Consider the following 13,233-nt stretch of genomic DNA (forward strand, 5'->3'; position numbering starts at 1 on the left):
TACTGTGCGGCGACGGTGAGGCCACGACAGGCAGCGATACGGGCGGCCTAATGTGTCGATTTGTTTCGATAGTTCGTTAGTTAATTTTTTTATATATGGTAAGGAGAGTAAAAGATGACCCAGAGTTTAAGAAAGGCCAGAGCAAATAGAAAAAAATGTTTGGCACAACTTAGAAAAAAAGGAAGGAGAAAGAAAAACAAAAGCAAATGAGTGAAAGAAAAAGTGAGTAAAGGAAGGATAAGGGAGGAAAGAAAACAAAACTGTAAGGAAAAGAGGAAATAGGAAAAGGAAAACCGGTAGATAGAGGAAATGCACATGCAATGTAGGAAGGTAGGGTAAAGTAATTTATAGAAAGTTGGAAGAGGAATGGGAAGAGCGTAGATGTACTGTCTTTAAAATTGAAGAAGAATGTAAATTCAACAACGGAAGTAACCTGGGTATCAAACTTTGTTCCTGATGATAGCCTTTGAAAGAAAAAGGGACAGTAGTGGTATCATTTTGCCTCTGACCACCTCTCATTATCCATACCCAAAAAATGTAAATGCTTAGAAGTGTGTTGTAACGAGCGAGAAGATGTAATGATTGTAAAAGATGAAAGTTTTTAGTTGAGGTAACTAGTATACATATCACTGAAAACATTATAGTTGAATTCAATCAGCTGGTTTAGTCTATCTGTGACGTTTCTCAATTCATCATTGACGATAATATCATCTTCAATCTTACTGGAAGTTGAATTAGAATTAGAACTGTTAGAGTTTGTGGCCATAGAAGTAGAAATGGAATCGATGTTGTTATTAGTGTTTGTGTTATTATTAATGGCAAAAGGTGCACTCAAAAAAGGAAGGATTTTTTCAAAAAGCTTTGATTCAAGGAGCGAGTAAACTTTTGAGTTTGGTTGTGTTTGCTTTAAAAGCCAGTTGTAGGCAAAATCTATTTTATCTGAATCTAGGTTGCCGAATAGATTGTTGATCAGTTGCACTGATAAGTTTTTCAAATTTTTGGTCCACTTAGAATTTCCGTTTTCATCAACAATGATGTTTAAAATTTCCTTCTTGAAGCTCAACATATTTGCATCATTTAAAAGGGATTTGTCAAGGTTGTTTTGATAGATAAGAGTCTTGTACAGAATTGAACATAATTTTGTGCAAATAATGTGTCTGAGATCTGCTCTTAAGAGTAGAAGTCTGGTATGGTCAAAGTTCAGGGTGTTAGGGAACTGATGATACATGGTTGAGCAAGATAAAAGGTTCAAAACGGAATAGTTTAAAACGTCCCTTGGGTTTTTGGAATCCAGTTCAATGGAATTTTTCTTGAACCACAACATGGAAGAGGTGAAATTGATCTTGTTCCGCTTGATGGCGTTTTTGAAATATTCTTTTTCGAAGGAAACTGCTGATGAGCAGAGAAGAGGTCTGAGGATTCTAATCTGGTGGTTTGCTACATCCAATTTCATTGCCTCCAAGATCAGAAACAGAGTTTTCAAACCTTCAATCAGATAGTCAATGTTGACTTCATCTTCAGATTCACAAGCTTTATGGAATAAGGTGCCCAATTCATCGACCCAAGTGTCTCTCATTGGAGCACAGTGTAATTTGAAGATGGAGCAGATCCAGTCAAAGAAACCCAGAAAGTTGAAGCATTTCGAGTTCAGTTCTTGGATCAGAAGACTTATGTCTAAGATTTCTTCAATGGAGCTGATGTCCTTTGAAGGAATCAGGCTCACCAGAATGCTCTTGAGACATTGGAACATGATGATGATAGGCGAGTTGTGGTCGATTGCCTTAGGGTGCGAAGACTTCAACAATCTCTCGGTTTCAAACTTGATCATGTTCCAGTAGTTTTCTGACTGAACCTTCTTCCTCTTACCTCTTTCGCCGTCTAGATTTGGTCTGAATTGAAGTTGAGGGTCGAAAAGAATGTCATGTCTCAACTGAGGGTTTTTCAGCACCTCTTGCAGATCTATCTCGTGCATGGAGTGCAAATTTACAGGAGGAAGCAACAACATCTGTTGCTGCTGTTGGTGTTGCAGGAAGAGCTGCTGTTGGTGGTGAATGTTCATGAAGTTGTTGGTGCCGTTGCTGTTGATGTTCATGCTCATGTTCATGCCCATGTTGATGTTCATGTTCATGTTCATATTCATCATGCCCACGTTCATGTTCATGTTCATGTTCATGTCTGGGTTGTTGAGGTTGTGGCCCACAGCGTTGCCTGGCTTTGAACGCCCATTTTTATTTTTGAAGTTTTGCTTGTAGATATCTAACAAGATCTGGTGGGAGCGCTTGGAAGGTATATGAATATTAGGCAGAGATTTTGAGCGGTACTTCTTGATAGGTTTGGTAGTGTTTTTGGATATCTTGGAGGAAGACTTTTTTGTTGGCTTTTTGTTTGAAGGTAAATTTAGAAATTGAAAATTTGAAATTAACTGGTGGGTTAGCTGCGGGTTCGAGTTAGCCTTTTCCGAATGTTCGTTGTTTAAGTTTTCGTTCTGAAGGGTGCGGTTGAGCGGAGTGTTGCCGGTGCTGGCAGCTGGGAGTGTATCTGGCTTGCCCAGGACACCGTCGGTGCAACTTCTTGGGGGAATGTCCATGATTTGGGTTGCCGTTGCGGACGACGCGGTCGGGACGCTGGAGGCGGAGGACGAGGCAGTCTGGGAGCCTCCGGCGGAGCTGCTGGAGCTGGAGCAGGCGGATGAGGCGGTGCTGGCGCCACCGCCGACACTGGCGTCGTCGCTTTCGGTTGAGCCGTCCTGCATCTCGATGTCGAGGTTGAGGTCGTCGGATCGTGCTGTGAGGGCCAAGTGGCGCATGTCGTGGCCGCCGTTGTTCATCGGGACGACCACGAGCGAGGGTCTTCTGCTCTCGGACGTGACGATGTTGTTCGTGTTGAGGCAGTTGTCTGCGTTCGCCGAGACGTCGTTAGGGCTAAAGACATTCTTGAAGTGGGGAGGTCTCTCGATGTCCTGGTCGTTGTTCGAGTTGTTGAGGTGGTTCATCATTTTCGGGTGCGTTGTGTGGGAAAAGAGTGACGCAGGAGGGGCCCGTATGCTGCAGAGGGGAGCGTAGGGTAGCTGGGTGGGAAAGGAGGAAGAAAAAAACCAGCTGGAGGACCAAGTGAAACAAGTGCACACGAGAGTAGCGGACGAGCTGGGGCAGGCGAGTGCTGGATGGACGGACGCAGGCGTTGCTGAACAAAAGCAAGACGAAGGGACGGTAGGAGGGAGCCGGGGGGCAAAGAGGGGCAAAGGAGACGACGTGCAAGGAAAAGAAAAGAGTGCACGGAGGAACGTGAGGGAATATAGAAAACTAAGGAGTGTGCAAGGAGTGAGCAAGCCCTAGGGGGGCCTGAAAGGATCTTCAGACAGCAGCAGCGCAGCCAGCCAGCAGCAGGTGGTGAAGACGGCCACACAGAGCCAGGGAAATGCAACGCAGCAGCACCACTTGCTGCGGGAGTGCTGCCCCAGCCAGAGTCAGGCGGCGCCCTCGCCGGCGCCCGCCGGACCTGTGAGTCAAGCCGGGGACGCAGGAGGCCCGGGGGGGCGGCCGAAAAGAAACGGAGCAGCAGCGGCCGCGGCCGCGGCCGGCGGGCGGGCGCTGCCGACGGGACGTTTCCGGCGAGCGAAAAAGAAAAAAAAGGAGAAAAAACAAGAAAAATTTTTTCGTCGTTTCTTTTGGCGGTGCGCATGCGGTCGCCGTGGCCTGGCGCCGAGGCCTTTTCTTTTCCCCCGCCGGGTGGCGAATAGCGGCGGGCGAGATTACGTCCGGCGTCGTTATCAGCAGGCTACTAGTGCTAGTGCTGGTGCTAGTGTTAGTGTTACATTCTATCCAGTTCTATGACGGTCCGCGCGCGCCTCATGTAAGCAGGCTGCGCAGCGTGATCTCCTTGCGCACAGCGTTGCTGAAGCCCTCGTGGTACTTCACCCAAATACGGTTCTCGTTCTTGTGCATCACGCCCGCGGCGCCACGGGCAGGAGCCGTGGCCGTCCCAGCTGAGCCTCCCGTCACCCCGCCCTCCGGGTGGTTCAGCTGGGCGTGGAAGCTGCTGTACTGCTTGCGGAAGAAGTCCACTGTCGAGACGGCCTCCCGGTCGGCAGGGGCGGGGGCGCCGTCGCCGGCAGGCCGCTTCCTGATGGCAGGCTCCCCCGTGCCGGCGTCTGCCTCCCGCTCCCGCTTCTGCCGGGCCGCAGCGTCGCCCCGCCGGCTCCTCGCCAGATACTCGTCAATGGCTCGGATGTACGGCATTGCCCTCACCTCGTTCAGGCTGCCCGTGTCCCGGGCAGCGTCGGAGTTGGCCCGCTTATCGTCGCCACCGACGGCCCCGCGTGCCGCTCCAGCGCTCTCGACGAGGCCCGCCACAATGTCCGGGCCGAACCTGCGGGGCGCCATGTAGCTGCTGCTGCCGCCGCCGCCGTGGTGGCCAAAGCGGCCCCGGCTGCCGCCGGGCGCCGCGTCGATGCGTATCTTGAGGGCGTCCAGAACGCCCGCTATGGTGCGCAGCCGGCTCTCGTCGTGCTCCAGCTCCTTCACAGGCCGCCCCGTGGGCACCACGATGGCGTTCAACAGCGCCAGTTCGTCGCTCACAAGCCTCTCACGGGTCACGGCAAACCCGTACTGCGGCACAAGGCACCCGACCAGGTCGTGGACGCGCCGCCTGGTGTCGTGGTCCTCCTGCGACTTGAAGTTGAACCTCTCCCGCCGGTCGTAGAAGCCCCCGTCGCTGAAGTTGGCAAAGAGACTGAAAAACTTGAGCGGCGTGATGGCGCCGTACATGGAGAGTTCCTCCCTCTCGAAGTGCCGGTAGTGCTGGGCCATCACGTCGTCGAAGTAGAGCCAGTCGGACACCTCGTCGAGCTTCGCCAGGTTCCCGCCCCCGTACTCCTCGTTCACCTGTAGCATCAAGTTGAAACACCCGTTGCTGATGCGGCTAAGGTCGCTCGCCGAGTTGCTCAGCTTCGTCATGAGGTCTCGGAAGATCTCGCTCTTGCTCTTGTTGTTGGTCACGTTCTTGTTCTCGAGGTTGAAAATGTCCTTCAACAGCTGGAACCACACAACCTCCGAGTCCTTGATCCGCCCGTTCAGGTCTCTCGAGTTGAATTGCAGAAAGTTGATGCAGTTCCGGATGTCCCCGTCCAGCGAGATGATCAGATCATCCAAAAGCGACTCGTTCATCTCTCCCAATCGCTCCGCCTCCAGGATCATTTTCAACCGCTTCTTGATGCTCTTCTTGCTGCTCTTTTTGAACTGCACAATCTCACAGAACGGCTTCAGCTGGTCCAAGCAATGCGCACCAACGTCGTTGCAGAGCGCAATGATGGGTCTTTTCAAGAAATCCTCTCTCTTGTTCCACTTCAGCCTGTTGAAGCTGTTCCACTCCTCAGTAGCCCGGATGTCCTTGTTCAACAAGCCGACTAAGACCCTGATGAACCCATTCTCGTTGCCTGCAGCACCGTCGATCTCATCGAGTAACAAACACACGTCTTTGCCACTCAAGCTCCTCATTTTCAGCGCATTCTTCACTTTCTCCCTCACAGCCATCCCGGACCTTTCGTCACTCGAATTGATCTCCTGTATCTGATACCCAAGCTGTTTACACACACACTGTGCTATCGTGGTCTTACCGATCCCCGGAGGTCCATGGATGAGAAGTATCTTTTTTCGAGGACGTTTCAACGGGTCCACATGCATGCTTCGATCATAAGTGTTACTGTCAATCAACTTGCCTCCCTTCACGGCATACGTCCAATCACCAAGCCATTTGAGTATACTTGCATTGACCCTTTCATTACCAATCAAATCAATGAATTTCCGCGGACGGTATTTCTCTGTCCATAAGCTGTTTACCTTCATCTTCTTCCCTTTATTAGAAGTTAATTCTTGCAGTTCTCTGCCGCTCTCTTCTAACAGCTTTTTGCTCTTTTCAAACGCGTTAAGTTCACGTTTTGTTATCTCCACAATTCGTAGTTTCTCCCAAAGTAACGGCATATTAACGCACTCAAGCGTATTTTCGTCTGCAGCCATGCCCAAAACAGCCTTTTTCTCCTTTTCTTTCGTCTCCTTGTTTTTGGCACGTAACATGATCCGCTTTCCGCTTGAAAGCGTCACCTGTTTGTCTCGTACCACCTTTGAGCTCGGCCTGAGCAAGTTGCTTGAACGTGATTCATTCAGTAGTGACTTCAAGACATCAGAAGCAGAAGCCGCAGTACCTGTCATCTTCAGTGCCTTTCACTAGCTGGCCTTTATAGCTTCACAATGAGGTTTTCGGAATGCCTGAAAGACGAAGTATTTTATCATGATTAATGATGGTGATACACGATAGTGAGAGAAATTTGGCGTTGAAACAAAATTCGCGTCACTTTTTACCTCTTCCGTGTCTCTCCTTCTCTCCGCCTAACGCATTCATTATACGCACTAATGTAATCATAATTCTATAAATCTACAGAGTAGAGTATAATATTTGGTAAGCACTACATAGAGTTAACTTTTTTAGAAACAGAAAACCTGGTCATCTTGTTTGGACTGAAGAGTGCCCTTTGGCCATCCGAGGTTTTCCAGAGCTTCCAACATTTGTTTCTTCATGTCCATAGGACCGCAAATAAAGATCTTGGTGTTAGCATTTGGACTAGGTAGCTCTTTTTTCAATACTTCTTCAGTAATAATCCCCTTATACCCATCATTCCAAGCAGCTGGCGGATGATTTAAAAAGTACCTCAAATCAAAACCCGGGTATTCCTTGACATACTCGTCCAATTCTTCTCTTAGTAAAATGTCATTTTCTGTCTCGTTAGCAAACAACAATTTCACGGTCGTTTTATCCTCAGGAGAGGTTATTATAGAACCTAAAACTGCCAACATCGGGGTTATGCCCGAACCACCGGCAATCATTACAATTCTATCAGCCATGTTCGATTTGTATGACATTCTACCAACTGGCCCCTTGAAGAGCACTTTGGCCCCCGGATTTAGCGTGGCAAAATATTTAGAAACAGTACCATCTTTGTATGATTTAACAATTATGTCGAAAAATCCCTCATCAAACTGGTTGGAAATTGGAGTGTAGTATCTGATCTCGTCCTTTCCACCAACGTTCACCTTACAGGCAAGGTGATGGCCTACTGGGATTCTTAACTGATCGTAATCATGATCAAGTTTGAATCTATAAATGGCTGTATTCTTTGAGATGACAGTTTTATCGATGAGCTCATAATCCTGGAATTTGGAGGAAGACAATGCAGGCCTTTGTGTCTTAACACGCAAAATATGGTAACCAAAGAATAAGGCTAAAAGTGCAATCATGTATGGCACATAATCATAATTGACAATAGCTGTACCGACAATACACAAAATAGTGGGAATGTAAATCCCGTGTAGTGGGGTTTTGAGTAAATCCTGTCCTTCAAGCTTCTTGTTATCCGACATCTCAAACAATATATATTCACTGGATAGATTGATGTCAAGAGTGCAGCCAAAAATTTAGGGGAAAACAACAGTACAAGATGAACAACTTATCTATTTTGGCTACTCGAGTGGAAAAAAACGGTACGCTGGCTGAAATTTTCCCCGGAGCGCGCAGAAGTCTTTTGGAATATATTTCACATTAGTAATTGCCCGATAAATTCGGATTATAGTGTGGACACTGAAATTTTATTAGGTATCTAAAGTTTTATACAGCACAAAATTGAAACAGGGAATAAGTTTAAAGTCAAACAAAATCAGATTAACATGAAAAAATGTTAGAAAAAAAGTTCAGCTCTGGTGGAGGAACACAAGCTTGAACAATGTTTTTGACAGTGCTAATCTGTTCAAACCTTGCTATCGTTGCTTTCACTATCTTCTTCTAGTGTTTTACCTTCTTTTTCTTGCTGCATTTGCTTCAAGACGGAATGCCATCCGTACTTGGAACGCTTTCTCAACCTCTCACCATACATGGAGAACATCCATGGAACGGGTATCATAGCAATGGCAATAAATGCAAACACGGAAACACCCCAATAAACATGTAAATTTTCCATCATTTGAACCGTGAATAAGGGAAAAACAGAAGAAACTATATAACGAGTCATATTGTTGGCAGCAAGTGCAGATGCAACAGAGATTGGTGGGTATGCCATGGCGAAATAAGTCAAAATGGAAAAGAAAATCAACACCAAGGAGAATCCAAATAGAGCACCAGATGCAATTGGGGCCATCCAATGCACACTTGTTCTCGAAGTCCACGCTAGCCAAAACAAAGATGGTGCAAATGTGAGAGATCCGACTTTACATGGTAAAAGTCTTGATTCAGGTGTCGGTGGGATTTGGTTACCTTCCTTATCCTTCATACCAACATATCCATCTGGCCATTTCTTGTAAAAGATAAATTTATCCATGTAAACATATACTGCTGCACCCATGAGCAAGCCAACCCCAACTCCCAAAAATGGCAAACCGGAAACCCCCAACTCCCACCGGTAAATTCCCCTGAAAATAACTGGGAAGGCTTCGAAGAAGCCAAACAACACAGCAAAAACAAATGCAGTATAAATAGAGAACACCAAAACGATAGGCTCGACAAAAAGCATCTCTACTGGCTTTAATAATGTGATGAAAACAATAGCAGTAAGAAACTGCATCAATCCCATTGCCTTGTAAATTTTCTTACCTCTTTTCAAAAGCCTTTTTTTCATAATGATCGGTTTGTAAGTTTCTGGCATAACATATAATGGTATGAACACAGTTGCAGCAAAAAACAAATTGACCCACATTGTCCAACGCAAACCACCAATCCTGTGAGGGTCCTCAGAAGCTTTGTTTTGTGCAACAAAACCACCAATGATAGGACCGATGACAGGACCAGCAAGAGGAGCCAAACAAAACAATGTCATGGCAACACCAATTTCTTGTGGCCTCCAAACATCATTAATTGTACCCCCTGCAATGGCAAGTGCTCCAGAAGAGGTCAATCCTGCAAAAAATCTTAACACCAACACTTCCCTGATTTTTGTAGATAACCCGACACCCATAATGAACAACATCGAAATTGGGAGACTACCACAATATACGATCTTTCTTCCGAAAAGTTCAGACAATGGGGCTGCAATTGCAGGGCCAAAGGCTAACCCTACTAGATAGAAAGTAAGACCAGCTAACCCCAGAGTTTGACTTATACCCCATTTCTTTTGCATTTCTGGGATAGCGTCGACATAAACGGAGGAACCTAAAGTAATGACTAAACAAAGGAAAGCTGTTGTCATAGTACAGTACCATCTTTTCCAACTTGGCCAGTTGAAAGGGCAATCTGGATCATCAGGTGAGTCCCAATCTACTTTTCTTGGGTCATATCCAACAATTTCTGGATCCTTTTCTTCTAGCCCCTTCTCTTCAGGTTCTTCCTTCTGAGCTCTGTGGCCAGTTAATATTCTTGTCAGATTCGAAATGCTTGTTGCTTCCCGCTCCAGCTCATCTGCAAGTTCATCTTCGTATTCCTCTTCATTATTTTGGGCCTCTCTCTGAAATTCTTCTTCGTTGGCTGGAGCAGGGACTTTGGATCTGAGAGTAACCGTTTTCGTCAATTGCAATCCGCCGTCGGACGCCAACGAAGAAGCTGGTCTTGGATGGTATGGCTCAGCCTCTGATTCCACATCAGCATAATCCTGATTTCCTTCAGCAATCCTGGTCGTAAAAGGGTTTTCGGCTGGTAGTCCAGTGCCAGCGTCCTGGAACGATTCCGTTGCCGACTCGTATCGAGATATAGAACTCTGTGAATCTCCAGCAGACATGTTTGCTATTGGATGATATATCTGTAAGGTTTAATCAAGCAGTGTTAAGAAAGGGCTACGAATACATGAGAAAGCGGACCGAAGGCAAAAGAAAACCATGATATCGACACAACCGGGCTTGTCTATTTGAGTTGCAGCAGCAAAAAAGGACCCTGACTACTCACTGTGGATAAAAAATTTAAGATATCCCGGTTCTGTCTATTGATACTTCGGCAAAACTATCTGGGGTTGAGGCAGAGCTGGCAGTGCGCCGAGAAAAAAAGGAATGGGCGTTCGGCCTGATTTCGGCAAAAATAAATCCTGTTAGGATGTGCGACGCCGTCACTGATTGGAACCTGAGGGGAAACAATAGTGATCTCAGAGGTGTCGCATTGATCTGCCAGTTCTACAAAAGCCATAAATAGACGAAATCTTTCAATTAATCAGCAAAAGACTAGGGCTTTGGACGTGGACGTGTTTAAAGACGGGCCTCGTTTGAAGTTCTCTTTAGGAGTTAACGATTCCCACTTTTAGAAACGTAATCGGAAAAAAAATCGTCTGCATTCGCTTACCTAATCATATGGTGAAAGAAAGGTTGCTGAGGAAACAAAACGTCAACAGGTTTTGCATAAGAACAGTTAGAAAGATACGTGTCTAGTCATCGGTATAAACGTTGAGAAAACCGGAGAAGATTTTTAAGTCCGGTTTAACGCACTTAAGGCGGGCCTGGCTTTGTGGGAAGCTGTGATATTTTTTTTACGAGTTCTACAGGTCGTAGTACTATTGGTGGCGATGGGAACCATAGTGAGGTGAAAGGGCGGTGAATTCGGCCAGTTTCGTTTTGTTGCGGATGCCGAGCAGACCCAGAGCCGCTGAATTCTCACAAAGTACGGCGCAATGGGCAAATCCCCTGGCATAAGCCAAGGCTAAATTAAGGGCCGCCCGAATTGCGGCCCGATTAATTGCCGAGCCGAAGATGAGAAAATTTCTGAGGCGGCACGTGACTGAAAGGCTGAGTTTGGGAGGCTGAACCTGGGACGTTTTGAGAGGGACTTCTAGGGCGCATAGCATCTTGTTCTTATATACAAGATAGCTGTTTAGATGGGTTGGTTCCCATCAGCTACAAACTGACAGCAGGCTGTTTTGGGTTCTCAAAATCTTTTTTGAGATATACGGACAGAGACGAAATAGCTAATGACCACGACACTGCTCGCAATCCTATTAAAACAATTGTGTTCACTGTGCAGCAGAACAGTATAGCCGTCAAACTGAGCTGCTGCACAGTGCGGTGTTTTGCAGCAGGCCATGCACTTGACATTTGAGGTAGCCCTTTTGAGGTAACGAGATCTTTGTTTTTCTATTGGCCGCACCTGCTAGCGCATTTCGTTGCTACTCACCCGACGAAAATTCAAGCCGTTGCCCTTAACGTCTTTGTTTGAAATTGTTTACACCAAATCTGCAAAAACTCTTGACTTCATAGGCGGTTATGTGTATGCTGTCCAAACGATCTTGTTATGCGTAAAAAACTGAGGTAAGCATAAACATTCATAGGTTTGTCATAATTGTGTCATTTTAACATGTATACGGAGGTGTTGCCTTTTTGGGAGAGCATACTTGGTGAATTTTGAGACAATCTTGACAATAGGCAACTCCAAGTTGCTGATATCCACACCAAAAACAGTTTCAACTGGGTCTGTTTAGCAAGCCTGGATAGATAGGGTATGAGGGTATCTGCACTGAGGCCACTATTTCTGCATTCCTTTCTTTTATAGTGAAGTTTTGGTAGTGATTTTACGCTGGTAGAATATCAGAATTTGCTTCTGGTGTCAATCCAGTCACATAATGATCCGACATTAAGTAAAACAAAGTATGATTGTATGCTCAAATACATCAACCTTTCTTCAAGAGCTGAATAAAGGTCAGTCATCAAGAATTAGTATATGTTATGTGACATAACACTACCATCAAGAAATAAAAAAAACAGATTTATTTTTTGAGCGGGAAATTCAAGCTATACCACTCATGCACCGGATGAAAAGGAGAATAGGAAGCATGCAAAAAATAACATGAGAAGATGCCAGTAGATTTACCAAGGGAAGAAATTCTTGATGCTGTTAGGAGTCTGAAAAGTTAAAGGAATCGTAAGATTTTCAGATTCTTTCATTCAGATTCACGTTTCTTTATCTCGTGGGGGGGGGGGGGGGGGAGGGGGTGTGAAAGGGGGACTGAAAGAGGTGGCAAAAGTGCATCTATTCACCCCCTTTGTTAATTTTCTTGGTCGGGTAGACAGCAATGGGTAATACACTCAAACAGCATAGCAACAGAATGATGCATATTGTTAAGCTCATCTCTGCGATATGCATGTGCTGCATGTATAATTGATTATGATTTCCAGGAATAGAAAGTTTATACCCGAAATTAGATCTCTGCTGCTTTCAGATACAGATCATCACGCACCATTCTTATCTAAAGTTTTTGCAACCATCTCAGGTCTAGCACCAGAAAAGCCATTTGATAAAAGTTTAAAGTATCTGCTTATGTAATATTTGAGAGATTTTTCTGCAGCTTTGCCACTTTGGGTGAGGCTCACATACCTTGCAGGTAAGGTGGCCAACGGGTTTACGGAGAGCTAAACTTGTGAGGTGTTACCACACCTTTCTTTTAGCTTCATTTTGATTTTTGGATCCGTTCTTGTTCACCGGAATTAACTCAAACTCAAACTCAAACTCAAATACAAACCCAAAGTCAATCAAAGTAATGCCGTGTGCTGCAGATTTGGTGAAACAACACCGCTTTCTTATGTTGTCTAAATCGTGGTGTCCTGATTGCCACTACGCCATCAACATTTTCAAGAAATACAATGTTTTAGATAAAGTGCACCTTGTTGAGTTGGACAAGATGAACACAGTGGAATCTTTGAAACTTGAAAAGGAATTCACTGCCATATCTGGTAGAAAGTGGGTTCCTTCGTTGTTCTTCAACGAGAAGTTTTGGGGCAATGAGGCTTCCTTGAAGAAGCTTGAAAGTTTAGATCAGACCGAGGCTGAGTTCAAAAAAGTCGGTTTACTCTAAGTGATGAGAGGCATCAGCCTTAGGCTCTAATTTTGGCTTGCGTTTTACAATACGTTTTTGGCATCTTTTTTCTAGGCTTGATACAGTTAATAATAATCATGCATTGGAGATCCTCGCAATTTGTAGACCGCCACCGCCCGGCATAAGGGTGTGCTAGAAAGACTTCCTGCATTCCAAAGCTGGCAATTATTGACTCTCTCTAGTGATTTGCCCCAGAGCTGCCGTATCTGATGCTGTGTTTCAGGTGGCGACTTGCCGAAAACAAAGCTCTTTGCGCCAATACTGTTCGGCTCAATATCACAAATTCCATTCTACAAACCGTATGGAAAAGGTAGGACTTGTGGAATAAAGCTGACGGCTTGTAAAGCAGGAGACTGCGAAAGCGTTCAGAATGGTGTCTAAGATGTCTTCTCGTGCACCGACGGCTACAC

At 45.6% G+C, this 13,233-nt stretch overlaps 6 protein-coding genes across 6 annotated transcripts; 1 reads left to right on the plus strand and 5 right to left on the minus strand.

Moving 5' to 3' along the window:
• Positions 1–601: 601 nt before the first annotated feature.
• On the minus strand, positions 602–2,995 carry PICMEDRAFT_70255 (hypothetical protein; the record flags this gene model as incomplete). Its single annotated transcript, XM_019163594.1, has 1 exon — positions 602–2,995. One exon carries the CDS (start codon positions 2,993–2,995, stop codon positions 602–604), a length of 2,394 nt encoding a protein of 797 aa, XP_019019746.1.
• Positions 2,996–3,754: 759 nt separating this feature from the next.
• On the minus strand, positions 3,755–6,258 carry PICMEDRAFT_14175 (hypothetical protein). The gene has a single exon (XM_019160257.1). It carries the CDS (start codon positions 6,204–6,206, stop codon positions 3,849–3,851), a length of 2,358 nt encoding a protein of 785 aa, XP_019019747.1. The 5' UTR covers positions 6,207–6,258; the 3' UTR covers positions 3,755–3,848.
• Positions 6,259–6,367: 109 nt separating this feature from the next.
• Positions 6,368–7,442, minus strand: PICMEDRAFT_14176 (hypothetical protein). Its single transcript, XM_019160258.1, has one exon. The coding sequence runs from the start codon at positions 7,410–7,412 to the stop codon at positions 6,480–6,482; it is 933 nt and encodes a 310-aa protein (XP_019019748.1). The 5' UTR covers positions 7,413–7,442; the 3' UTR covers positions 6,368–6,479.
• Positions 7,443–7,622: 180 nt separating this feature from the next.
• Positions 7,623–9,806, minus strand: PICMEDRAFT_14177 (hypothetical protein). The gene has a single exon (XM_019160259.1). It carries the CDS (start codon positions 9,749–9,751, stop codon positions 7,796–7,798), a length of 1,956 nt encoding a protein of 651 aa, XP_019019749.1. The 5' UTR covers positions 9,752–9,806; the 3' UTR covers positions 7,623–7,795.
• Positions 9,807–10,510: 704 nt separating this feature from the next.
• On the minus strand, positions 10,511–10,801 carry PICMEDRAFT_56856 (hypothetical protein; the record flags this gene model as incomplete). The annotated part of the gene is made up of 1 exon (XM_019163203.1): positions 10,511–10,801. One exon carries the CDS (start codon positions 10,799–10,801, stop codon positions 10,511–10,513), a length of 291 nt encoding a protein of 96 aa, XP_019019750.1.
• A 1,686-nt stretch (positions 10,802–12,487) lies between these two features.
• Positions 12,488–12,802, plus strand: PICMEDRAFT_30003 (hypothetical protein; the record flags this gene model as incomplete). Its single annotated transcript, XM_019162620.1, has 1 exon — positions 12,488–12,802. The coding sequence occupies one exon, from the start codon at positions 12,488–12,490 to the stop codon at positions 12,800–12,802; it is 315 nt and encodes a 104-aa protein (XP_019019751.1).
• Between the last annotated feature and the right edge of the window lie 431 nt (positions 12,803–13,233).

Source organism: Pichia membranifaciens (assembly GCF_001661235.1).
Source record: "Pichia membranifaciens NRRL Y-2026 unplaced genomic scaffold PICMEscaffold_1, whole genome shotgun sequence".
Lineage (NCBI taxonomy): Eukaryota > Fungi > Ascomycota > Pichiomycetes > Pichiales > Pichiaceae > Pichia > Pichia membranifaciens.

Coding starts and splice junctions, on each gene's coding strand:
- PICMEDRAFT_14175 (XM_019160257.1), bottom strand. CDS start 6,206: ATGACAGGTACTGCGGCTTCTGCTTCTGATGTCTTGAAGTCACTACTG.
- PICMEDRAFT_14176 (XM_019160258.1), bottom strand. CDS start 7,412: ATGTCGGATAACAAGAAGCTTGAAGGACAGGATTTACTCAAAACCCCA.
- PICMEDRAFT_14177 (XM_019160259.1), bottom strand. CDS start 9,751: ATGTCTGCTGGAGATTCACAGAGTTCTATATCTCGATACGAGTCGGCA.